Source organism: Geotrypetes seraphini, chromosome 11 (genome assembly GCF_902459505.1).
Source record: "Geotrypetes seraphini chromosome 11, aGeoSer1.1, whole genome shotgun sequence".
Lineage (NCBI taxonomy): Eukaryota > Metazoa > Chordata > Amphibia > Gymnophiona > Dermophiidae > Geotrypetes > Geotrypetes seraphini.
This window is the reverse complement of record NC_047094.1, coordinates 3,373,118-3,397,234: the sequence shown is the minus strand read 5'-3', so window position 1 is coordinate 3,397,234 and position 24,117 is coordinate 3,373,118. Positions and strand designations below refer to the sequence as shown.

Sequence of the window (24,117 nt, the reverse complement as noted above, 5' to 3'; positions counted from 1 at the left end):
CAGGGAGAGGATCGAGGGGGGGGGGGAATTGGGTTTGAGGCTCTGTTGGAGATCAGGGTTCAGTGATCAGGGGGAGAAGTTGGTGCTGGGGCTCAGGGAGAGGATCGAGGGGGGGGGGAATTGGGTTTGAGGCTCTGTTGGAGATCGGGGTTCAGTGATCAGGGGGAGAAGTTGGTGCTGGGGCTCAGGGAGAGGATCGAGGGGGGGGAATTGGGTTTGAGGCTCTGTTGGAGATCGGGGTTCAGTGATCAGGGGGAGAAGTTGGTGCTGGGGCTCAGGGATAGGATCGGGGGGATTGGATTTGAAGCTCTGTCGGGGTCAGGACTCAGTGATCAGAGGTGGGATTTGGGGCTGGGGCTCAGTGATCAATCTGGGTGGCGTTTCTTGCCCTCCGTCCCCGGGCGCATCTCTCTGGAGCCGTCATGTTTGCCAGGCTTTTCGTGCCCAAGAAACACCGGCAGCACTTGGATGAGGTGTTGTCCCAAAGCCTGCTCAGCAAGATCTGCAGGACAAGGAGTGAGCCCGGGAAGCAGCTGCGCCGGGGCCGGAGCGAGGAGCAGCCGGAGCGGCTGAGGGGGGTGGCCAGAGCCAGCTCGGTGCCCCGGTGCCCCGACGAAGTCCGGAGGGAGCTGAGGAAGACGAGCAGCCTGGCTCCAGGGAAGGCTCGCAGGTGAGGGCTCCAATCCCGGCTTTAGAAGATTGGAACGAGGCAACAAAACAGGTTAGGTCAACTGGGAATACTGGCAAACTGATGCCCTAAGATTGATTCAGATACAAAACAAGTTAAAATTGGGCCATCCTGGCAGTTCAATGGCATCCAAGTAGGGGTGGACTGGGGCTGCTGTGGAGACATCATTCACAGCCCACAGGGCATAACATAAGAATAGCCAGACTGGGTCAGACCAATGGGGCCATCTAGCCCTCCTGATTTCACAGTGGCCAATCCAGGTCACAAGGACCTGGCAGAAACCCAGATCGTAGCAACATTCCAGAATCTCAAAGAGTAGCAAGATTCCGGAACCCCAAATAGGAGCAACATTCCGTGTGGAATCCCTAGAGTAGCAAAATTCTATGTTACCGATCCAAGGTAAGGAATGGCTTCCCCTATATCTGTCTCAGTAGTATGCTATGGACTTTTCCTCCAGGAACTTGTCCAAACCTTTCTTAAACCCAGCTAAGCTAAGCAATGTAACCAGATCCTCTGGCAACCCATTCCAGAGCTTAACTATTCTTAGAGTAAAACAAAAATATTTATATTTCCTCCTAAAGGATTTCCATGTAATTTCATTGAGGGTCCCCTGGTTTTTGTACTTTTTGAAAGGGTGCAAAATCAATTCACTCTTATCTGTCCTGTATACTACTCAGGATTTTGAAGACCTCAACCATATCCCCCCTCAACTGTGTCTTTTCCAACCTGATATGAAGTGTCATCCCCTTTCTCATTTTGGCCACTCTTCTTTGAACCCTGCTTTTAAAGTGCAATCATTTTCCCTTTACAAATGTATTTCAATCCTTTCCTCCTGTACCCTCTGCCTTATTTCATGTATATTAATGCACCTTAGTCCTGCCTTGCAGTACCCTAAGACTCCCAGGCACAGCTGCACCTCACTCCTGCCTAGCAGCACCTTCGGAGACCCTCATAGCGAGCTCTGCGTTTCGGCCCATTGCTGAAGCTCCAGAGATGCAATTTCTGGATGAAGAGAGCTCATTCTGTTTCTTCCTCTCTAATTTTGTTTTGGAGAGGCTGTTATTGATTCGTTCGGTGCACTTAATAAGCATGTTAGAAGCCACACTGCGTGTGACAGATGCCGCAGTGACTAGTCTTTGTATCTCATTAGTTTGGCTTTTTCTGGGGGCATTTGCTGAAGTGAGTCATTCGCAGCTGATGCCTTCCCCTCCTTTAGACCCACCTGTACGAACTCTTTACTTTCTCTTGGAAAAGGAAGTGGGAGACACTGTTCAGAGCCTGCCGGAGAGATGTGGGTTCCATGCCCGGCTCTGGCTGCTGATCCACAAGGTCTTTTATGATGGGGCACATTTTTGAGGGGATATGAGGAGAAGCTACAGGAGAGCTCAAGGAAAGGCAAAATAGTTAGGAAAAAAGGTTCTCCAGCTCTAGATGAAAACTGGAGACCCTGCCTCCCCAAAAGTGAGTTTTTCAGCCCTAGAGAACAGTGCAAGAGAAATGTGGAATGATTTTTATTAGGCTTCATTCTAATATTTATGAAACAGTGATTTATGAGGTTATGCAGGGCTCAGAGATGTGTAGTTTTTATCCAGGGGCTGGGACGGTCCTAGTGGACAGTAGGTTTTATTTAGGGCCATGGTAGTGGCTGCTGCTTTAATTACATTCAAATGTCAACATACTTTACGAGCATCTTCTCCCTCACCTTAACCCCTACCTAGTTCTTTTTATCTTATAATAAATGCATTTCTTCCTCACTCCCCCTTCCTGTTCCAATTTGTTTGACTGTCCTATATGTGAGGTTAATTTATTATGTATGTGTGCTCTTAAATTAATATTTATTTTGTTGTAAAATAAAAACCATGTACTATGCTTAGACATTTTTGATAGGGGATTATATCAACTTTTAATAAAACTTGAAACTCCAATGCCCATAGGGGATTTAATGGGCATCAGAGTGTTTGTTGCCTGGCAGCCACTTTGTAAAAAGGAGCGAGGGGGGGGTGTTTATTTGTTTATTTTATTTCTACAATTTATATACCGCACTATAATTAACGGTAGCAAACACACAACTCTGAATATATCCTTACCTATTACATTAATCCTGCAATAGTTATATCATAATTAAAGACTTCCTGATAATACAGAAAAGCCTTTAAAAGTGTCCAATACCGGAGATCATTTTCAGGGCTCTCTCCACATAAAGCATCCAAGACCTCTTGTCTTCCAGTCAAATAGGGAAGGGGTAAAACACGGATCTTAACTGCACTTCCTTAAAAATCTGAGGTCTGTGCCACTTTTAGTCTCAGCATAGATTATGGCTCTGACAGACCTCTATAACAATTTAGCTCTGACAGATCCTAATGCTGAGACTAAAAGTGGCACAGACCTCAGATTTTTAAGGAAGTGCAGTTAAGATCAGTGAGGTCTGCGTTTTACCCCTTCACCTTAAAAGAGAGAACATCCAGCAAAAACCGCTCCCTAAATCTCAAGGGACATTGAGGACAATACATTGTGAGACTAGAAGACAATGCCTTTGAGGTTCAAAATCTTAAAATGGAATCTCAGATAACTGGTATTCAACCAACCAGCACTCTCACCCAACCGGCAAAAAAATTGCTGGGTTAAAAATAAAGTCCCCTGAAGCACCAGTGGCGGTGGTCCTGAGCTACAAACCCCCCTCCCTCCCTCATACCCCAAAGCAGTAGAAGCAGCGGTGGTCCTGAGCCGCAAACCACCCCAGCCTCGAAGCAGCAGAAACAGATGGTGTTCCTGACCCAAAGTGACAGCTGGTCAGCAGGAGGCAGTGCTCAAAACAGGCTGCTCAAGGCCAGCCCTGGGCAGGGTGATGCTTGCGTGCCCTGGATTGGTGGCATGGAATGCTGCTGCTATCTGGGCTTTTGCCAGGTACTTGTGACTTAGATTGGCTTCTGTGAAGATGGCCTTCTGGGCTAGATGGACCTTTGGTCTGACCCAGTCAGGCTCTTCATTATGTTCTAAACATTTTTAGCCTTTCCTCATATGAGAGGAGTTTCATCCCCTTTATCATTTTGATCACTCTTCTTTGAACCTGTTCTAATTCCACTATATACTTTTTGAGATACAGTGACCAGAATTGAATGCAATACTCAAGGTGAGGTTGCACCATGGAATGATAAAGAGGCATAATAATATTCTTGGTCTTATTTACCATCCCTTTCCTAAAAATTCCTAGTATCCACTTTGCTTTTTTGGCACTGGCACACATTGGGAAGTGATCTCAAAAGAGATATAGAGGAATTAGAAAGGGTAGAGAAAAGGACAACAAAAATGATAAGGGGATGGGATGACATCCCTATGACAAAAGGGCTCTTCAGCTTGGAGAAGAGACAGCTGATGGGAGATATGATAGAGGTCTGAAAAATACTGAGTGGAGCAGAACAGGTAGATATGTGAATCGCTTGTTTACTATTTCCAAAAAGCTAGGATTAGGGGGAATGTAATGAAACCTACTAATTTGTTGCCAGAGAATGTGATGCAAGCAGTTAGCTTAACAGGGTTTAAAAAAGAGTTGGCTACTTTTCTAAAAGAAAACTCCAAAAGCCATTATTAAGATGGTATTGGGAAAATCCACTGCTTATTCCTAGGATAAGCAGCATAAAATCTATTTTACTTTCTTGGGATATTGCCAGGTACTAGTGACTTGAACTGCCCACTGTTGGAAACAGGATACTGGGCTTTGCTCTGTCCCAGTGCAGCTAGTCTTATGTTGTACAAAAAAAAAATCCAAAAAGTGGGACTGGAACAACTTTCAACAGCCGGGAATATATTCACAGAATTGAGTGGTGAAAACAACTTTATTATTTGGGTCAAATAAGGTTGTTTTGGGAAGAATCCTTTCATTGTTGCTACTCAGTTCTGTGACTAGGGGAAGCCACTTCTTGCTGTGGGATCGGTAGCATGGGTTTTTGCCAGGTTCTTGTGACCTGGATTGGCCACCATGAGAATGGGCTACTGGCTAGATGGCCATTGGTCTGACCCTGGCTGTTGAGAGATGTTCCATCCCCACTTTTTGGATTTTGTTTGTTTGCGGTGGGGTTTCTGGTTTCTTTTTTTCTCTTATGTTGTAACAGCAATATTTGTTAAGCAAGTCTGCTTTATCCTCATCGGCTGATAGATGTCCTTGACATGTGCTAGAGAACAGGAACATTGCTGCGGGGAAGGGAGAGGAATGAGCAGCTCCGTGCCTTGGACTATCAGCCTCTTTATTCACTGCTCTGCTGTCATCACACTTGTTCTTTCTCTCTGGCCCTAGAACTATTCGCCTTTACAAAGGTTCCAAGAGTTTTGGCTTCACACTCCGAGGACATGCTCCTGTGTGGATCGAGGCTGTCCTCCCTGGTGAGTGGTTAGTATTTCCTACAGAAAATGTTTTAGAAGACAAAAGGGACAGATCTTCGGGGCTTGATTGCTGAAGGTGCAGAGGGGAAAATGCTCAGGGTGGGAATCCTTTCGATTAGAATTCTCTTTCACATAATTGAATGAACCATGTTGCTCTTTTCCAAGGCTGGGCTTGGGGGAGGAGGGACCAGAGGGGGGGGCCAGAGATTCTCAGGTACAGAGAGTAGCATAGTGAGGGTGTGAGAGGTGCCTGGGGCAGTGGCGCCTCTCTCCCGCCCTCATCTCCAGCGCCCCTTCCCTTACTCCATACATCTGGCTGTTCACCACCGTGAGCAACAAGAACTTCAGCGTGCTCCTTGTGAGCGACGTCAGCAGGAGAAACGAGATGGTCACGAGGAGCACGCTGAAGTTCTTGTTGCTCGCAGTGGTGAACAGCTAGAGCTACGGGGGAAGGGAAGGGTTGCACTCACGTGGCGAGGGGAAGAGTGGGAAGAGGTGGAGAGGAGGAGGGTGGTGCCTGGGGCGGACCCCCCCTCTCCTTCCTACGCCACTGGGTACAGCAGGCCTGAAGTGTATACGTGTCAATATTCAAATGGCGCAGTTAGAGTTATCACTAAATGCAAACACTGGGAATGGTGACCATCACCAGTTCCCGGGCAGAGTCTGTATTTAGCCACTGTCCTTCTAGCCACGGAGTATAGATGTGGTCAAGGCAAAAAAGAACCAACAAGAACTGCAGAAAAATGTAGTCAATAAAAGTCATAAAAACTGGGAGAAAGTGACTAGTGGTGTACCCCAGGGCTCGGTACTTGGGCCGATCCTTTTCAATATTTATATCAATGACCTGGAGGAAGGAACATCCAGTGAGATCATCAAGTTTGCAGACGATACAAAACTATGCCGGGCAATCAGATCGCAGGAGGATAGAGAGAAACTCCAGAGCGACTTGTGTCGGTTAGAAACATGGGCGGAGAAATGGCAGATGAAGTTCAATGTGGAGAAATGCAAGGTAATGCATTTAGGCAATAAAAATAAGGAATACGAGTATACAATGTCAGGTGCAACTCTGGGGAAGAGTGAACAAGAAAAGGACCTGGGTGTACTGATAGATAGGACCCTGAAGCCGTCGGCACAATGCGCGGCAGCGGCAAAGAAGGCAAATAGAATGTTGGGCATGATAAAGAAAGGAATCTCGAGTAGATCAGAGAAAGTTATAATGCCGCTTTATAGGGCAATGGTCAGACCACACTTGGAATACTGTGTCCAACATTGGTCCCCCTACCTAAAGAAGGATATAAAGCTCCTGGAGAGGGTGCAGAGACGAGCAACAAAACTGGTGAAGGGTATGGAGAAACTGGAATACGAGGACAGACTTATAACACTAGGATTGTTCTCCCTTGAGAAAAGGAGACTGCGTGGGGATATGATCGAGACCTTCAAAATACTGAAAGGAATCGACAAAATAGAGCAGAGAAGATTATTTACATTGTCCAATTTGACACGGACTAGAGGACATGTAATGAAGCTGAGGGGGGACAGGTTCAGGACTAATGTCAGGAAGTTCTGCTTTACTCAGAGAGTGGTTGACACCTGGAATGCCCTCCCAGAGGAGATTATGACAGAATCGACCATCCTAGGCTTCAAGAGCAAACTAGATGCATATCTCCTTAAGAGAGGCATATAAGGATTTGATGGACTATAAATTACGCCAGGTGTACACCTGGCAGGGCCTCCGCGTGTGCGGATCGCCGGACTTGATGGACCGAAGGTCTGATCCGGAGAAGGCAGTTCTTATGTTCTTATGTTCTTATGTTCTTAAAAACTGGTCCTTGTTCTCGTATGTACCGGACCTGACACGGCCCATGTTTCGAAAAACACTTCTTCCTCAGGGGTCCTACGAGAAATGGTATCATGGTCAAATGTGAAAGACTGACCATAAAATGGTGCTGTTACCAGTGACGTGTGAATTAGAGAATGACACGGTGACAAAATTCATCACTGTTCCCGTCCCCGCGGATAACCGCGGGAAACCATCTTCATGTCATTCTTTAAGGAGAGAGGGAAGAATCAGAGTATGAATGGCCACAACCACTGACCCGCAAGCTTTGCTTTGAAGAATGCTGGTGTAGAAGGACCGAGGTTGAAACAGACACTATAGAATGACAGTCTCTGGTATCCAGAGCAGATATTGTGATGTCATAATGCCTCATTCCACCGGTGCCCAAGAGCCAATCACATCAGTGATGTCACAATGGCTTCCTTATCCTTGGCTCACATAAGAATCAGAGTATGAATGGCCACAACCACTGACCCGCAAGCTTTGCTTTGAAGAATGCTGGTGTAGAAGGACCGAGGTTGAAACAGACACTACAGAATGACAGTCTCTGGTATCCAGAGCAGATATTGTGAGGTCATAATGCCTCATTCCACCAGTGCCTAAGAGCCAATCACATCAGTGATGTCACAATGGCTTCCTTATCCTTGGCTCACATAAGAATCAGAGTATGAATGGCCACAACCACTGACCCGCAAGCTTTGCTCTGAAGAATGCTGGTGTAGAAGGCCCGAGGTTGAAACAGACACTACAGAATGACAGTCTCTGGTATCCAGAGCAGATATTGTGATGTCATAATGCCTCATTCCACCAGTGCCTAAGAGCCAATCACATCAGTGATGTCACAATGGCTTCATTATCCTTGGCTCCCATAAGAATCAGAGTATGAATGGCCACAACCACTGACCCTCAAGCTTTGCTTTGAAGAATGCTGGTGTAGAAGGACTGAGGTTGAAACAGACACTACAGAATGACAGTCTCTGGTATCCAGAGCAGAGATTGTGATGTCATAATGCCTCATTCCACCAGTGCCTAAGAGCCAGTCACATCAGTGATGTCACAATGGCTTCATTATCCTTGGCTCCCATAAGAATCAGAGTATGAATGGCCACAACCACTGACCCTCAAGCTTTGCTCTGAAGAATGCTGGTGTAGAAGGACTGAGGTTGAAACAGACACTACAGAATGACAGTCTCTGGTATCCAGAGCAGATATTGTGATGTCATAATGCCTCATTCCACCAGTGCCTAAGAGCCAATCACATCAGTGATGTCACAATGGCTTCATTATCCTTGGCTCACATAAGAATCAGAGTATGAATGGCCACAACCACTGACCCTCAAGCTTTGCTCTGAAGAATGCTGGTGTAGAAGGACTGAGGTTGAAATAGACACTAGAAAATGACATGGGATTATTTCCCGCGGTTATCCGCGGGGACGGGAACGGTGGTGAATTTTGTCACCGTGTCATTCTCTAGTGTGAATGACTTTGTTTGAATCAATTCCTGCACCTTGTACATTTCTCTGCAGTTTTGTTTTGCTTCTTTGTATAGGCCTGGTCAGCCTGTTTGATGAGCATTTTTAGACTTAGGCAGAATGCCTGGGCTCTGGCTCCTCCCTGGCAAATCGAGCCTTTCACAGCACTATACCAATTCGGAGATAGGCCATGGATAACAGCCGCCTCTATACATGTACTTGCTTTTGAATATTGGGTTGAGAGACTTTCTGCCTAGTCTGTGAACAAAGTCATCTGTATCTGTATATGGCCGTTTGGGGGAGGATGGGCTGGAGAAGGCTTCAGTGGCTGGGAGGGTGTAGATGGGCTAGAGTAGGTTTGATGGAGATTTCGGTAGTTGGAACCCAAACACAGTACCGGGTAGTCTTGCCCAGAAATAGCTAAGAAGAAAAAATTTAACAAATTTAAATTGGATCAGGTTGGGCAGACTGGATGGACCATTCGGGTCTTTATCTGCCGTCATCTACTATGTTACTATGAAATTATGTTCATGAAATACATTCAGCACAAAAGGTACAACTTAAATCCAAATGGATTTGATCTGCCCCCTTGAGACTAGAGGTGGCCATGGGGTATGTACCTACTGACTTTCTCTCTTTCCTGACTCCAGGGAGTCCGGCACAACTGGCTGGTCTCAAAGCTGGAGACCAAATCCTGTTCCTCAACGGCCTGGACATGAGGTGAGGGAATTACGGCGCGTTCAGGGTAAGGAAGAATCATTGGCAAATAAGATAATGACACTTTGGTAATTCAGGAACCTTACTGATACAATCTCAATGGAGAGGTGATAGGTGACTCAAATGGAGGGCCAAGGAACTATTACTATTGTGAAAAATAGAGATCGAAGATATACTGCATAGATATTTGCTGAAAGTATAAGTAGACACCACCTCAAATGCTCAGAGATGTGTAGCCCTGCCCCTATAGCACGACCCACCACCCAATCATTGCCTGGACTGTCTTGTCATCCTTAAAGGTGGTCTAGAGCAGTGGTCCCCAACCCTGTCCTGGAAGACCACCAGGCCAATCGGGTTTTCAGGGTAGCCCTAATAAATATGCATGGAGCAGATTTGCATGCCTGTCACTTCCATTATATGCAAATCTGTCTCTTCCAGGACAGGGTTGGGGACCGCTGGTCTAGAAAGGGCTAAGCTGCTCTGGCAGATCAGGGAATGAGGGAGGTTTGTGACCCGTGCTGTGCCAGTTCCATTACTCCTTCAGTCTTTCAGTACCTGACTTGTACGAGACTTGCCTCAAGCTTTAGAAAAGAGTAATTACATATACAGCGAAATGCAAATAAACATAGAAACATAGAAATAGACGGCAGATAAGGGCCAAGGCCCATCCAGTCTGCCCACCCTAATGTCCCTCCCCTACCATTGCCCTGTGAATAGATCCCTCCTCTTCCTTTGCCCTGTGAATAGATCCCACGTGACGATCCCATCTGGCCTTAAAATCAGGCACGCTGCTGGCCTCGATCACATGTAGTGGAAGACTATTCCAGCGATCAACCACCCTTTCTGTGAAAAAGAATTTCCTGGTGTCAGCTTGTAGTTTCCCTCCCCTAATTTTCCACGGATGCCCTCTTGTTGTCGTGGGACCCTTGAAGAGGAAGATATCTTCCTCCGTCTCTATGCGGCCCAAGAGATACTTGAACGTCTCGATCATGTCCCCCCTCTCTCTGCGCTCCTCGAGTGAGTATAGCTGCAATTTGTTCCTCGTATGGGAGATCCTTGAGTCCTGAGACCATCCGAGTGGCCATTTTCTGAACCGACTCCAGTCTCAGCACATCCTTGCGATAATGCGGTCTCCAGAATTGCACACAGTATTCCAGGTGGGGCCTCACCATGGATCTATACAATGGCATAATGACTTCCGGCTTTCGGCTGACGAAGCCTCTGCGTATGCAACCTATGACTTGTCTTGCTTTGGATGAAGCTTGCTCCACTTGATTGGCAGCCTTCATGTCCTCACTGACGATCACCCCTAGGTCACGTTCTGCTTCAGTTCTTGTTAGGATCTCGCCATTTAGGGTGTAAGTCTTGCATGGATTTTGGCTGCCCAGGTGCATAACTTTGCATTTTTTGGCATTGAAGCTGAGTTGCCAGGACCTAGACCAGCAACCACCTAGACCAAATCATCTTTCAAAATCATAAGTTCAGTAGAAAATTAGACTTATCCAAGACTTTTAATTGCAAAGGGAAAATTGTAGCATTTCTGGGGGGAGGGGAAGGGATACGGGGAGCTAGGGGGGTTTGATAAGGAGAGATGTAGTAAGCATGCTGAGTCTTTATTAAATGCTTTAATAAAGAGAGAAATAAAAGAAATGATAGCAGTTGTCTTCTGTTAAGTGAAGAAGCTCCTGGTTCATCTTCGTGTGAAGAGGTTTGTGAGGGCTCCGTCCGTTGCTGAATCAGGGTAAAATACAAGGATTTCATTTTGCTTGAAAAGAATGTGAATCTGGAACAAATCCAGCTGAATTTTAAATACAAACGGCTCACATATTGAAGCTCGACTCCCAGCCAAGGATAAACGCCTACTCTTCAGTATCAAAATGCGCATTAGTGATATACTTACTATTCAAGCTCATTTCTGACGGCCAGATCCCAAATCATATTATCCATCCAGGCTCTCTGTCTACTGCAGATTAAGGAATCATCCACACAGAAGCAAACCGTCCCCGATAAGCCTTCTGCAATATCCCTTAAAAAAGAACTGGACTAAGGCCCCATCCCTGTGGTAAACCTTTTCCAATCATGCCCTCCCCCCCTAAACCTTTTCTCTGGTAGATCAATCCAGTCTGACCAGTGACTTCTGCTTTTGAAACCTAAACAGAAATGGGTGGCTGTGAGGATGTCACCCAACCTAAGAGCTGCAGGATCTGCCTTCTTGACTTCTTACTTTGAAATAAACAACCCACTTCTTGTATAAACCAAGGAGTTATTTTGGGAGATTATCTGTGTGCGATGTAGACCTCAGCATGCCTCACAGGTTGTACTTTTATTGATGTTCTTTCAATCAAAATAAACCAAGTTAGAACCCCCTTCCCCACTATAAGCTTATTTGTATAAAATCATCTTTCTGGTGTGAGCAGAGAGATGCGGGGAAGAAAACTAAGATTGTGGGGATGTTGAGGAGAAGGGGCCGAATCTTTATCCTTTCGTCACTCTGTAGTCTGAATTGAGCAAGGGACATTGACGCCTCTGTGAAAGCTCATGGTTTGAAAAATAATAAACATGCAAAATGACACCAGCGCAATGTTTCAAAAATTATAACCAAGATTTATTGAATTATTGTTTCTATTTTTCCATTATGAGATCAAAAGAAACAAGCATAATTGCTTAACAGTTGCGCCAATGGGAGATCGTTATAGTTGCCAAATGCTGGCCTTCTCATAACGAACTCATCTTAATATCTTAGGTCATTCTATTATATACTTTTGGCTTTTTGTGACATCATCAGTATCTCAACCAATAACAATCCACAAAGGAGGTGGTCTTAAAAGTTAGACAAAGAAAAATTCCTCCACGTTTCAAAGTTAGACAGTTTTAGAAAAGTACATTTGTTTTCTTATAGTCGTTTCTGAATATAAATCATAATTTTCACAAAAGTATATTAAGAGATAAAAAGATGCTGAAAAGTTCTCAGCCTTAGAAGAAAAAAGCTGACAGGTTCAAATTACATAGCTTTAGCCCAAAGGAGGAGGAGGAGGGGCCGGCCTCCCCCTCTCCTCCTATGTTACAGCAGGAGTCTCTGACTTAATTACTTCCAGATGTTGCTTTAGGATTTCTTTAGGTTGCAAAGATATATAAATATGTTTTTCAAAACCCATTCCTTTGTTCAACACACACATCCACTCCAGTCATATTTGTTCATTTATACTTTGCTTGGCCAAGCCTTCCATATATTAATTCATTCAAAACTATATTTAATTCCTGTATCTTAGTTTGGGACACGTTATCTTTCTTTACCAGTCGAAAGCACAGCTGGTATTAATTAACACCACGCTGCTGGGAACAAAGATTGGGACACAAAATGGATTCCAAAACTGAACAGATATAGATAAAGACAGAGAACCCAAAAATGGATTCCTCTAGTTTCCTTTCTGATCTGGCTCAACAGCAAAGTACACAAAAAGAACACCATTCTTTCCCTTATTTTAATCTGTAGTGTGTTTTTCTGGCCTTGGCTTCATATTTAGATTTTTATTCACCCTTTTTTCGTACGCGTCCATTGGGTGTGGCCCTAACTGACACATATGCTTGTATCTAACTAGAATTACCCAGAATCATACGAAAAACAGGCGCTTTTGTAGAAAAACTCCACAAAAATACTGCACTTATCATGTTCTGACATCCATTCCATTACCGTCCCATAAACATCACCCCCTGCTGGCCACAAGCCACTACTCCTCAGAATTCAAGTAAGCAAGGGACAGATGTGGGATCTCTTAGGGAAAGGAAGAGATAGTGGATGCTGCAGAGGGTCGGACTGGATGAGCCATTTGGCCTTTATCTGCCATCATGTTTCTATGTTTCAATAATCATAAAGCTCTATGACTTCACAATGCAAGTGTAAAGAGCCTTAGCCTATAGGAAGAGGAGATGCAAATGTTAAGAGCCTTAGCCAATAGGGAGAGGAGGAGAGAGTGGATGCTGCGGATGGGCCATTTGGCCTTTATCTGCCTTCAGGTTTCTATGACCTCACAATGCAGGTGTAAAGAGCCTTAGCCTATAGGAAGAGGAGATGCAAATGTTAAGAGCCTTAGCCAATAGGGAGAGGAGGAGAGAGTGGATGCTGCGGATGGGCCATTTGGCCTTTATCTGCCATCAGGTTTCTATAACCATAAAGCTCTATGACCTCACAATGCAGGTGTAAAGAGCCTTAGCCTATAGAAAGAGGAAATGCAAATGTTAAGAGCCTTAGCCAATAGGGAGAGGAGGAGATGGTGGATGCTGCAGAAGGGCAGACTGGATAGGCCATTTGACCTTTATCTGCTGTCATATATCTATGAACCATACACTCTAGTAAAGATCTGCTTGATTGTACAAGTGCATGAAATGCTTCTTAGTTCATTAGCATAAGCTTAAGTAGACGTCATGGACCTACTCTTTCCTCTTATCGTGTCTCCCTTTCCTCTTTTTCCATCCTAGAAACTGCTCTCATGAGAAGGTCGTCTCCATGCTGCAAGGCAGCGGTGCTATGCCAACCCTGATTGTAGAAGAAGGAGAAACCAGTGTCTGTCTTGGTATGAAACACTTCTTGTCTTGTGAAGTCACCAGGGGCACATCCCTCAGTCTCCTGAGTCACTTCTAGATGTTTCCTGCATTCTTTTTTTTTTTTCATTTGTGCCCTGATTTCCCTTTTATGTATTTAGACCCCAACTCTATGGACTTCCTACAGCAGTCCTCAGCTCTCACCTCTCTGCAGTGGGTGGCAGAAATCCTTCCATCAAGTATCAAAATCCAAGGAAGGACTTTTAACCAGCAGCTGGAACATTTGCTGACTCCAGCTGAGCGGTACATCACCTGCAAAGCACTGGAGGAGTTCTTCCAGCACCGGTATGTAACAGCTCACTGATACCAGGTTTGAGACAGTCCTCTAATGTAATGGCTCATTGATGCAAGACACTGGATATGACCCCTACATAATCACCATATAGGAACGCTCCAGATTTTAGGAAACTCCAGAATTTCCAAGAAATCTCCAGGTGCCTGGAGGCATGTGAATGTTCTGGAAGCTAAACCCTGACTGCAATTGTTTCTTCCCCTTCCCAGGCAGCCTTCAGGGATGAGAAGGGGAGAGGCAGCATCCAGATATTTCCCAATGTCTCTAGAGAACTGGAGAATTCTTGGAATCCCGGAATCAGTAATTGGCACTGTGAAGGAGGCACTGGTAAAAATTTGTGCTCAATACTGTTCCATAAAGGGCACACTGGGCTGAGTACTCCCTAGAGCAGTGCTTTTCAACCTTTTTTGGGCAAAGGCACACTTGTTTCATGAAAAAAATCACGAGGCACACCACCATTAGAAAATGTTAAAAAATTTAACTCTGTGCCTATATTGACTATATATAAAGTAATTCTCTTGAATAGGAATCAAATAAACACAAAGAAAGTATTTTATAATTACTTTATTATGAAATATTAAGTAAACAGAATAGTGAAAAATTATAAAATACTTTATTCAGTGCGAAACCTGGGCCTGTTTGGCTGAACACAAAGCTGATATTCTGGCTGGAATCGAAGAAAGACACACACGTAGCTCTCAGTCTCTCTCTGTATTTGGTTTTTATAGCATACAAAAATAGACAAATATACCCTCCATCCTTTTTATTAAACCACAATAGCAGTTTTTAGCGCAGGGAGCTGCGCTGAATGCCCAGCGCTGCTCTTGACGCTCATAGGCTCCCTGCGCTAAAAACCACTATTGCGGTTTAGTAAAAGGTGACCATATTGTAAAATATAGACAGCAGATATAAATTCAGAACTGTGCATAGTAAGTGAAGGGAAGTTTTCATCTCTGGGAATTTACCCAGTTAACTATTAAGTTATTTGGGCAAATTCCTTTGAAAACTGTGGTAATACTGCCTCCACTTTGCTAAATTTAAAATAAAATCATTTTTCCTACCTTGTCTGGTGATTTCTGGTTGCACTTTCTTCTTCTGACTGTGCATCCAATCTTTCTTCCCTTCTATCAGCCTGTATGCTTTCTCTCCTCCACACCTCATTCCCTCCCCCAACTTTTTCTTCCTCTCTCCCTGACCTTTCTTTCTTTTTTCTGTTTCTCTTCTTTCCTTCTGTTTCCCTGCCTGCCCCCTTTCTTTCTTTCTCCCTGCCGTTCCCCAAGCCACTGCCACTGCCGCTGCCATCGGGGAACAGGACCCACCAATGGATAACAGGCCCCAAAGCCGACGCCGACGCATGCTCTCCCTGACGTCAATTCTGCAATCGGAGAGGAAGTTCCGCCCAGCCAGGCAGCGATTGGCTGGCCCGAACTTCCTCTCCGACTGCAGAATTGACGTCGGGGAGAAGAAGACTTATCGGCTCGATAGATTAGATCTCCAAGACAAAGTGAGTCCTGGGTGATCGACTCACTTTGCCTTGGCGAGCTACTGGCGCCCCTGCCTCGGGCCCTCTGTCAGCTCCGGGCCCCTGAATGCAGGACTGGTAGTACTGCCCTGATGGCGGCCCACTCCCTGGATCACCCCTGCGCCCCCCCCCCCCATTCCCCTCCCATGTTCATGCCCCCTTTTGGGCCACATGTGAGATCTTTATAGAATTGCATGTATGTGTATGTCAAAATTAGAGACAATCAACTACCATAGTTAATTGTTAACTGCCAATTACTGATTAATGGCTCACTAACTAATGTATTTTATGCAGATTTCAGGATCATGAGTAATTTGGGGCAACCAAATTTGGGTGTGGTTTATAGAATCTGGGGGAGTGGCTTATGTAAAGGCTGTGTCTTTGTTTTGTCCACTCTAAGCTCACTTCCTCCTCTCCTGTTCCTTGCATGACAAAGGTAGGGGGAGGGTGATGAAAAAGCAGAGTGACTCTTTGCTGTGCTCTCAAGACTGAATGAACCATTACAAGGACTAGGCAACTGCCTAGGATGGAGTTTCTGGAAGGATGCAAAAAGAGTAACTGTAGCCAAAGCAAAATAATAGGTTGTAACAGTCAGAGAAACTCCATGATCCTTCACCTGCAGGGAGGGGGTGATGTGTAACAACCCCCAGCTAGGAGAATAATTACACCTTCAGATAAAAGGCTTTGCAAATTGGCCTCATTATGCTAATATATGCAGAACAAAATTTAATATTTAAGTGTCATGTCCAACTGTGCATTTTTGCAGAATTGTTCTGTGAAGGGGGTGTGTGCTGGGGTGATCATGATTGTTACTTTTAACTATCAAATCCCCAAGGGGGTCATGAAAGATAATTTGGGAAGGTGCAAGGCTGACAACTCATCTAGATTGTTTAGGGGGGGAGTTCATCAAGCAGCGTGAGGACCTTGGGCCTTAATGTGCATTAAGGGAATTAATGTATGGTAGTGGCTGCTTAGCATTTTTTTACAGAAAGGGTGGTAGATGTGTAGAACAGTCTCTCTGTAGAGGTGGTGGAGACAGAGACTGTGTCTGAATTTAAGAAAGGCTGGGATAGGCACTTGGGATCTCATAGAGAGAGGACGAGACAATGGTTACTGCAGATGGGCCATTTGGCCTTCATATACCATCATGTTTCTGTCTCAAATCATGATAATATCTTGCTATGTGATTGGTCTGTGCCTGATTGTTATAGCTATTGCAAACTACAAGTATGATTTGATGTCATCTGGATATCCCCATAGAGGCTCTGAGCAGTCTGAGCAAAATGGCCTTAATCAAGGTTGAGCCAGATGTGTCACTTGATAGAAAGTGTCAGGGTCGCAGCCAAGGCTCTGTTTAAAGATGCAAAGCAAGCAAAAGTCTTTCAGGCACGGTGCAGACTGATGACATCACAAGCCAGCACAGCAGCTGGGAATAGGCTAAAGTCTGTGATACACTGAATATACAGCATTATGACATGTGTTAGCTTAATGGCTGGTGTAAACACTCATGCCGGACTTTAGGCAGCTAGGTGTATAGATGCAGCTTTTCTATAACTGTCTGACATGCCCAACCTATCCAGACCCCTTCCAGGTTAACACCCCCTAAGTTGCAGGCTCTTGAATCTGAGCACACAAATTATAGAATACCGACTAAGAGTCGTTACATGCATTACATAAGACCCAGTAAGAATAGTCCATCAAGCCCAGCAGCCCATTCTCACGGTGGCCAATCCAGGTCCCTAGTACCTGGCCAAAACCCAAAGAATAGCAAAATTCCAGAATCTCAAAGATTAGCAAGATTCCGGAACCCCAAATAGGAGCAACATTCCATGTGGATAGAGTAGTAAGATTCCCGATTTCCCAGAGTTGCAACATTCCATGCTACCGATCCAGGGCAAGCAATGTCTTTCTCAATAACAAACTATGGACTTTTCCTCCAGGAACTTGTCCAATCCTTTCTTAAAACCAGCTATGCTATCAGCTCTTACTACAACCTCTGTCAATACGTTCCGGAGCTTAACTATTCTCTAATAATTGGTGCCAGTTATCAGCTCATTATTAAATTATGGGGGCAACAGACCTTTTTTTTCATGATTTGCACGTGCTAATTAAGTGTGTAGCTCTCTTGAACCAGGGGGTTTATGCTCTTATGCTTTTGGAATATGTGAAGGTGATGGAGCTCGTTGAACTCTGCTTGGTAACTGTGTTTCCAGAAACATCGACACACTGATTGTGGATATACTCCCAGTGCTGGATACGCCAGCCAAGCAGGTCATTTGGCAGTTTGTTTATCAGCTCCTGACGTATGACGAACAGGAGCACTGCCAGCAGAAAATTGCTCGTTTCCTGGGGTACAAGGAGCTTGCAGGTGAGACCTGAAGACAGCTGCCCGTGCAGCCCCTGAGAAAGCGCATCTGTACTGGCGTGATTAAGGATTTGCAAAATGTAGGAGCTGGGACAATTCTTAGAGGAAGGCAGTAGATGGCCACTGGCTTCCCAGTAGTGGAAGAAGACAGCACCCGGGGAGGTCCACCCCCATGCCCCCGCTTTTTTCATCACTGTTCCCAAAGAATCCTGCACCTTCTGCTCTGTAGCAGAGGCATTCTTTGGGGTGGTATTAATTAGAACTATTCCGAACTCCTCAAGGACTCACCATTGAATCAATAGAGGCTGATATTCAGCCCATGGGGGTTAGCTAGGCTGACTCCTGCAGTCGGCGCTCAGCCTGGTATTCAATGCTGGGCCGTTTCCAGTGACTGGTCTATTGTTGGCCGCTAAAACGTAGCCGGCCATGTTGATTTTCAGGGCTGGTTGGCTAAGTTTATAGCGGCCAAAGATACACCAGCTTTTTAAGCTGCTTAGCAGTCTGAATTTTGCAGAAAGCTGGCTAAGTCATGCAACACAGTTGGCCAGCTGCTAACATTCAGTGGCCATCTCACATTCAATATTAATGCTTAGGTGGCTAACTGCCATTTAGCCATCCAGGAGAATGACACGGGGACAAATTTTTTCCTGTCCCCGCAGGAACTCATTTTCCAGTCCCATCCCTGCAAGTTATTTTTTTCCCTTTTCTTCCCCTATCCATACCTTTCCTGATGTTGTTCTTCCCTAAAAATGTTGTTTTTTTGTTTTTTTTTAAACAAATGTAATTTTATCCTAGTAATCCTTATGTATTTTTATTGTCTGTGGATATGTCTTTATGTCTATTGTTTAAATAATTTATTTCCCCAAATTTTAATTTTTGTAATACGCATTGAAAATATTTGATATTGCGTGTAAATCAAAATCTTAATAAACTTGAAACTTTTCCCGTCCCTGCCCCATTCCTGCAAGCTCTGTCTTCATCTGCCCAAGCCGCAAACATTTTAAAATCATAAGCGCTTGAGGCTTGCGCGGTTAAGGCAGAGCTTGCAGGAGTGAGGCAGGACAAGGGACAGTGGGGAATTGAGTTCCTGTGGGGACGGAGACAAATTTGTCCCCATGACATTCTCCACTGAATCGGACTGAGAGGGTCAGCAGTGGCAGGAAAGGACGTTTAACTCTCGCTCATCAGACCTCTGTCGTTTGTGGCTCAAGCGTGTAAAGGGCTCCTTCTGCTAAGTTGTGCTAGATGTTTCCGCTGTGGCCCAGAGTGCTACATGCCCTGATGCTGCTCCAACGCTTCAGACCACAGTAGAAACCTCTACTGCGGCCTAGTAAAACCCAGCGAAAATTAGGCAGACTTACAGCTGCTCCATCGTGGCTCTCCACAAACCTAGTAGAAGTCTGTTGCTCTGTGGAAAGGAGCAAAGTTTGAAGTTAGACGAGTGGGAGAAAGAGAGACACCGTCCCATCTGTGGTTTCTTCGTAATGCAGCAGATCCGGAGGCAGAGGACTGGCTTCAAAACTCAGTGACGGAAGCATTGACGGGGTGTTATGGAAGCATCCAAGCCAGAGAGACTGAGGAGGTCAAGAAAGGTATTTTCATTTTGGATTTAGCTCGCAACGTTTTCCATTTAGGGCTTTGGAAATCAGGACATATTTCTAAAAATCATCCTTAGAAACATAGAAAGATGACGGCAGAAAAGGGCTATAGCCCATCAAGTCTGCCCACCCCCTTAGTCTATGCCCTAATAACCCAATTCCTTAACTCAACCTTCGTAGGGATCCGACATGGGCATCCCATTTGTTCTTAAACTCTGGCACGCTGCTTGCCTCGATCACCTGCACTGGAAGCTTCTTCCAATGATCCACCACTCTCTCCGTGAAGAAATACTTTCTGAAGGGAAGGGGTAAAACGCAGACCTCACGGACCTGACGGACCTCGCGGATCTAAACCCGTACGGCCTTAAAAATCTGAGGTCCATGTCGGTCCGTGTCCGTGGCGTTTGTAATTGCTGTTGCTGACAGACCTGGAAGAGATTTTTAGCGCTGACGGATCCTAACACTTTTCCCTCCCTATGCTGAGACGGATCCGTCAGTGCAAAAATCTCATCAAGGTTTGTCAGCAACAGCAATTACAAACGCCACGGACACGGACCGACACGGACCTCAGATTTTTAAGGCCGTATGGGTTTAGATTCGCGAGGTCCGTCAGGTCCGTGAAGTCCGCGTTTTATCCCTTCCCCTTTCTGAAGTCGCCATGAAATTTCCCGCCCTTGAGTTTGAGCAGCTGAATATTGATCCAGCCCTGAGCCCTGGATTTAGTCGACTGTGTCCTGCACCGGATTACGACAACTTCCTAAGTGCAGCTGCCGTTGCTTTTCCCTAAATCATATGTCTATACATTGTACCTAAGGTTACCAGATTTTCCCAAAGGAAAATCCAGACCCAAGGCCACGCCCCCAGGCCCGCCTAGGCCCGTCCAGTCCCGCCCCCAGACGGCATCCACGCATGCGCAGACACAATGCAATAATGTCACACGCATGCACGCGTAGGCATCTGCGCATGCCCCTTCCCGACACAATTTTGACAGGAAGCTTTTCAAGACCCAGACAAAGTGCCAGGTTTTGAAAAACCGTCCGGAGAGATCCGGGTCTCTGGTAATCCTAATTGCACCCTGCCTTGAACCGCAGAAAGTGCGGGTGAGAAGCATTTTCAATGAATAAATCATAAATCAAACGGGACATATAGAGAATACTTAGGAGTCTTTGCTCTCTGATGTTACTGTATATCCCATTGTGATAAACTGATGTCTGCCCTTGTACCAGCAGGAGAGGCCGTGACCCAAGTGATCCCTGGAGAGAGGCAAGCGGGAGATGGGACATCGCTTTCAGAAACCCCAAACCCCCAAATGGTTTGTAGCTTCCTTGTCTGCTTTCCTCCTGCTGATTTGCAGACATGAATCTTTGTGCTCGCTCTTGTGGAAAACGTCTTTCAGAGGAGAATGATTTTGATGTAAACCTCAGATATGTTACTTCAGTAGATGAATATATTTGAATATTATGGGTAATCTGCTGCTTCTAATTTCTAAACATGGGGGGGGAGCTCCATATTCAAAACGTCTGAGCTTCTAAATTTAGGCTCTTAAGTGGCTACATTTGCCCTAAGTTTCTGTTGAAAATTCACCTAAATATAGGAGCTTAAAAGTTATCCCCTAATTCTATAAACTTGGGCCATCGAAACCCCATTCAAAAGAGTGGCCACAGATTTCATGGGGCAACTGGAGCAAACCACACAAGGCAAAAAGCACCTTCTGATGATCCTGGATTATGCAACCCGCATTCTGGAAGCCACAGTAGCAAAAACCCCGTGGGAAGTCTTTTCACGAATGAGGATCAGATGACACCTTCTATGATGTGCATCACAAAACAAGTATTTGGCCTGTTAAAAGTGAAGATACTACAGGCCTTGGTATAGTCTCCCCAGACCAATGGCCTGGTTGACCACTTCAATAGAACCCTCAAGCAGATGTTGAGGATAGGAAGAATCGGGACACCCTACATTGCTACGTCCCAGAGCCCAAAAGGGTGTTTCCCATTTAAACTACTGAAGTAGATCCAGAGGAATTCTGGATGCTGTTGGAGAGACAAGGGAGGAAGAAACCAATCCAGGACAGAACCTGGGAGGCAGCAAAACTCTGATTGGAGAAATCCCAAGTGATGTAGACTAGAGAATGACACGGGGACAAATTTTTCACCGTCCCCGCGGGAACTCGTTTTCCTGTCCCGTCCCTGCGAGTTCTTTTTCTGCCCCTGCCCCATTCCTGCAATCCATAGATGAGGCTGTGATCTTTACTATGACAATGACAGAAGTTCTACAAAATCCTTGAAAAAGCAAATGAGAAAGTTCCCTAGCCTGATAAATGAAAGAAGACTAAAATTCTCCAAGGGAATCTGTTGAAGAAATGGATTCCCATGACTTTGTGATGGAACTTCCAGTCCAAAGTCATCTCCATGGACCACAGCCAGTTTGAAACCCTTCAGGTTCCCTTTGGGAAGCAGCTCTTAGCAGCCCGGAAAGGGGATTTGAAGTGACTGGTTTGCCAGAGTAGGGATCTGGTCTCCAACGTCCCAGGCTGAACGCATGTTGCGTGCCGTGACATCATCATAGATCCTGGCATGGTAGCCCGACAGCATTCTTCCAAATTTCAGAGGCCTGGCGACAATCTGTGGGGAAAGAAATAGAAGAGGTCCTTGAACTTGGCATTAGAGAAGAATCTAGCAACTGGTGCTTGCTACAAATCCACTATGGTAGTTAGAAAAACATTGGATAAAGCATGTTTAGAGGCCCCTGAGTTGCTGATTTAAAAATAAACCAGCCAGTATTCATGGTGAGTTAACTGATTGGGAACAACTGCAAATCGGTTAACTTGAGTCTTGGTAGCTAAAGATGCCCAGTTGTTGTCCCCCCAAATGCCAGTAATGATGGGTCGATGTTGGAAAGTTATGTGGCCGGCTTAGTGGGAAAATAAGGCAACCTAAGAAGCAGACCTAGCTGTGCCGTAACCGGCCACACGCTAACTGGCATTGGAAAAATGGAGCTATTCAGTGCTAGATGTGGGAAATATTTGGCTTGAGTGGTGCTGCTGGTGGATGAATATTGTAGGAGGGGGGGGAGGGAGGTTATAGAGCTGTATTTGTCCTGTCTAGTTTTTAATAGATCTCTTGGTTTATTTTAAAAGATTGTTGCCATGTCAGCGCTGATCTTGGGATATTCAATCCCTCCAGTGGCCCCATCTTCTCCGACCCCCCTGCCTTGTGAGTGCACTCCTCTTCCCTTCCCCGTATCGCTTTCATTTTCCCAGCTTAAGCAGCATCACAAACTCGCTGCCTGCGTCGTGTCTGCTGTCCCTCTGATGTCACTTCCTGGGTGTGGGACAGGGAAGTGATGTCAGAGACAGCCAACACCGATGCAGGCAGACACTTCATGATGTTGCTCGCACCAGGAGAATTACAGAGGGAAGGGGGAGTCGGGAAGGAGCGGGGTAGCAGGGAGGAGGAAGGGTTCCGGTGCCGATCCCCCCTCCTTACTATGCCACCGAATCCCTCTGTCCACATTGTAGCTGGTGCTCAGTATCCAGAGACAGCAGTGACCGGTGGCAGTGTCCAGATGGTGGTGAAAGACATGTTTTTATGTTCATGGGCTCTCTTGAGCTATCCTGATGTACTCAGAAAAGAGGGAAGGGGTTTAAGGTACCAAAGAGAACTTTTCTAAGTTCAGTGCACTAACTTTCTTTTCAAAATGCAGATGTCGGCTGTCTATACTGAGCTAGAAAACCGTTTTGTGAGCAGCTTCAAGAAGAACAGAAATAGCAGTGGAATAGCCAGACCACCAGCTGTCTCAGGTTCTGATCCAGCAAGAACCACAGGTAAAGAACAGGCCCAGTTCCGTGAGTACAAAATGGAGTTGATGCCTTCTGCCCTGGGTCTTTAGGCATCTTCTTGTGGTTTACGTTTATTCTGTCCCTAGTGGGCTCAGGCTATGTTTTGGACCTGGTTGAGTGACTTGCCTGGATCCACAGGGAACTAGAGTGGGGATTGAACCTGGGTCTACACTGACTATTAAGGTACATCAGAGGAACAGACTGTCTTCCAAATCTCAGGACTTCTTTGACATGCTGAATGAGTGACACTCCACTTACCTAGGGTTACCAGACCTCCGGATTTCCCCGAACAGCTCCCCCTCTTTGTCCGGGTTTTGAAAAGAAATCGTGTTGGGAGGGGGCATCCGCGTGGGGGGACGTCATCACATCGCATCCACAGGCAGCGGGAGGGGTGGGGAAGGGGTCCGGATTTTACTGATACGCACTTACCTATCTACAAATTTCTTTTCCTACTCTGTTGACCGTCTAGACCTGTCCAGCACAGAATTTTTGGTCTAACCAAAATAAACAAATGCAAATGTTCTTAGCGATAGCACTGGGGGTTGCACCACGGGCTCTGAATGGGGCTTAACTTCTCTCAGATAGCACTGGAGGTGCAGATGACATCAGGATGACTTTTGACCGGTGTCAGGTCAAAAGCGCGCCGGGACAAAGGCGCGTGCAGACAATTGAGCGCAGTGCGGAGGCGCACGCCGCAGAAAATTACTGTTTTTAGGGCTCCGACGGGGGGGGCGTTTACTTAATAGAGATTGCGCTGCGTTGTGGGGGCGTTGTGGGGGGTGTGGGGGGTTGTAACCCCCCACATTTTA

General features: G+C 45.7%; 1 protein-coding gene across 6 annotated transcripts in view; it reads left to right on the top strand.

The window, feature by feature from the left end:
* Positions 1–295: 295 nt before the first annotated feature.
* The window catches only part of GRID2IP (Grid2 interacting protein), a 72,777-nt gene continuing 48,955 nt past the window's right edge, over positions 296–24,117 (top strand). For 2 of the 6 annotated variants that reach the window (XM_033962725.1, XM_033962722.1), the window contains exons 1-9: positions 296–670; positions 4,980–5,065; positions 9,025–9,094; positions 13,568–13,662; positions 13,792–13,975; positions 17,718–17,872; positions 19,360–19,461; positions 20,694–20,779; positions 23,173–23,293. In XM_033962725.1, the coding sequence (XP_033818616.1) occupies positions 423–670; positions 4,980–5,065; positions 9,025–9,094; positions 13,568–13,662; positions 13,792–13,975; positions 17,718–17,872; positions 19,360–19,461; positions 20,694–20,779; positions 23,173–23,293 (1,147 nt within the window). In that variant the 5' untranslated portion in view covers positions 296–422. Of the gene's footprint in view, positions 671–4,979; positions 5,066–9,024; positions 9,120–13,567; positions 13,663–13,791; positions 13,976–17,717; positions 17,873–19,359; positions 19,462–20,693; positions 20,780–23,172; positions 23,294–24,117 lie in introns of those variants that run through there. The other 4 variants (XM_033962724.1, XM_033962723.1, XM_033962727.1 and 1 more) reach the window with 4 other exon arrangements.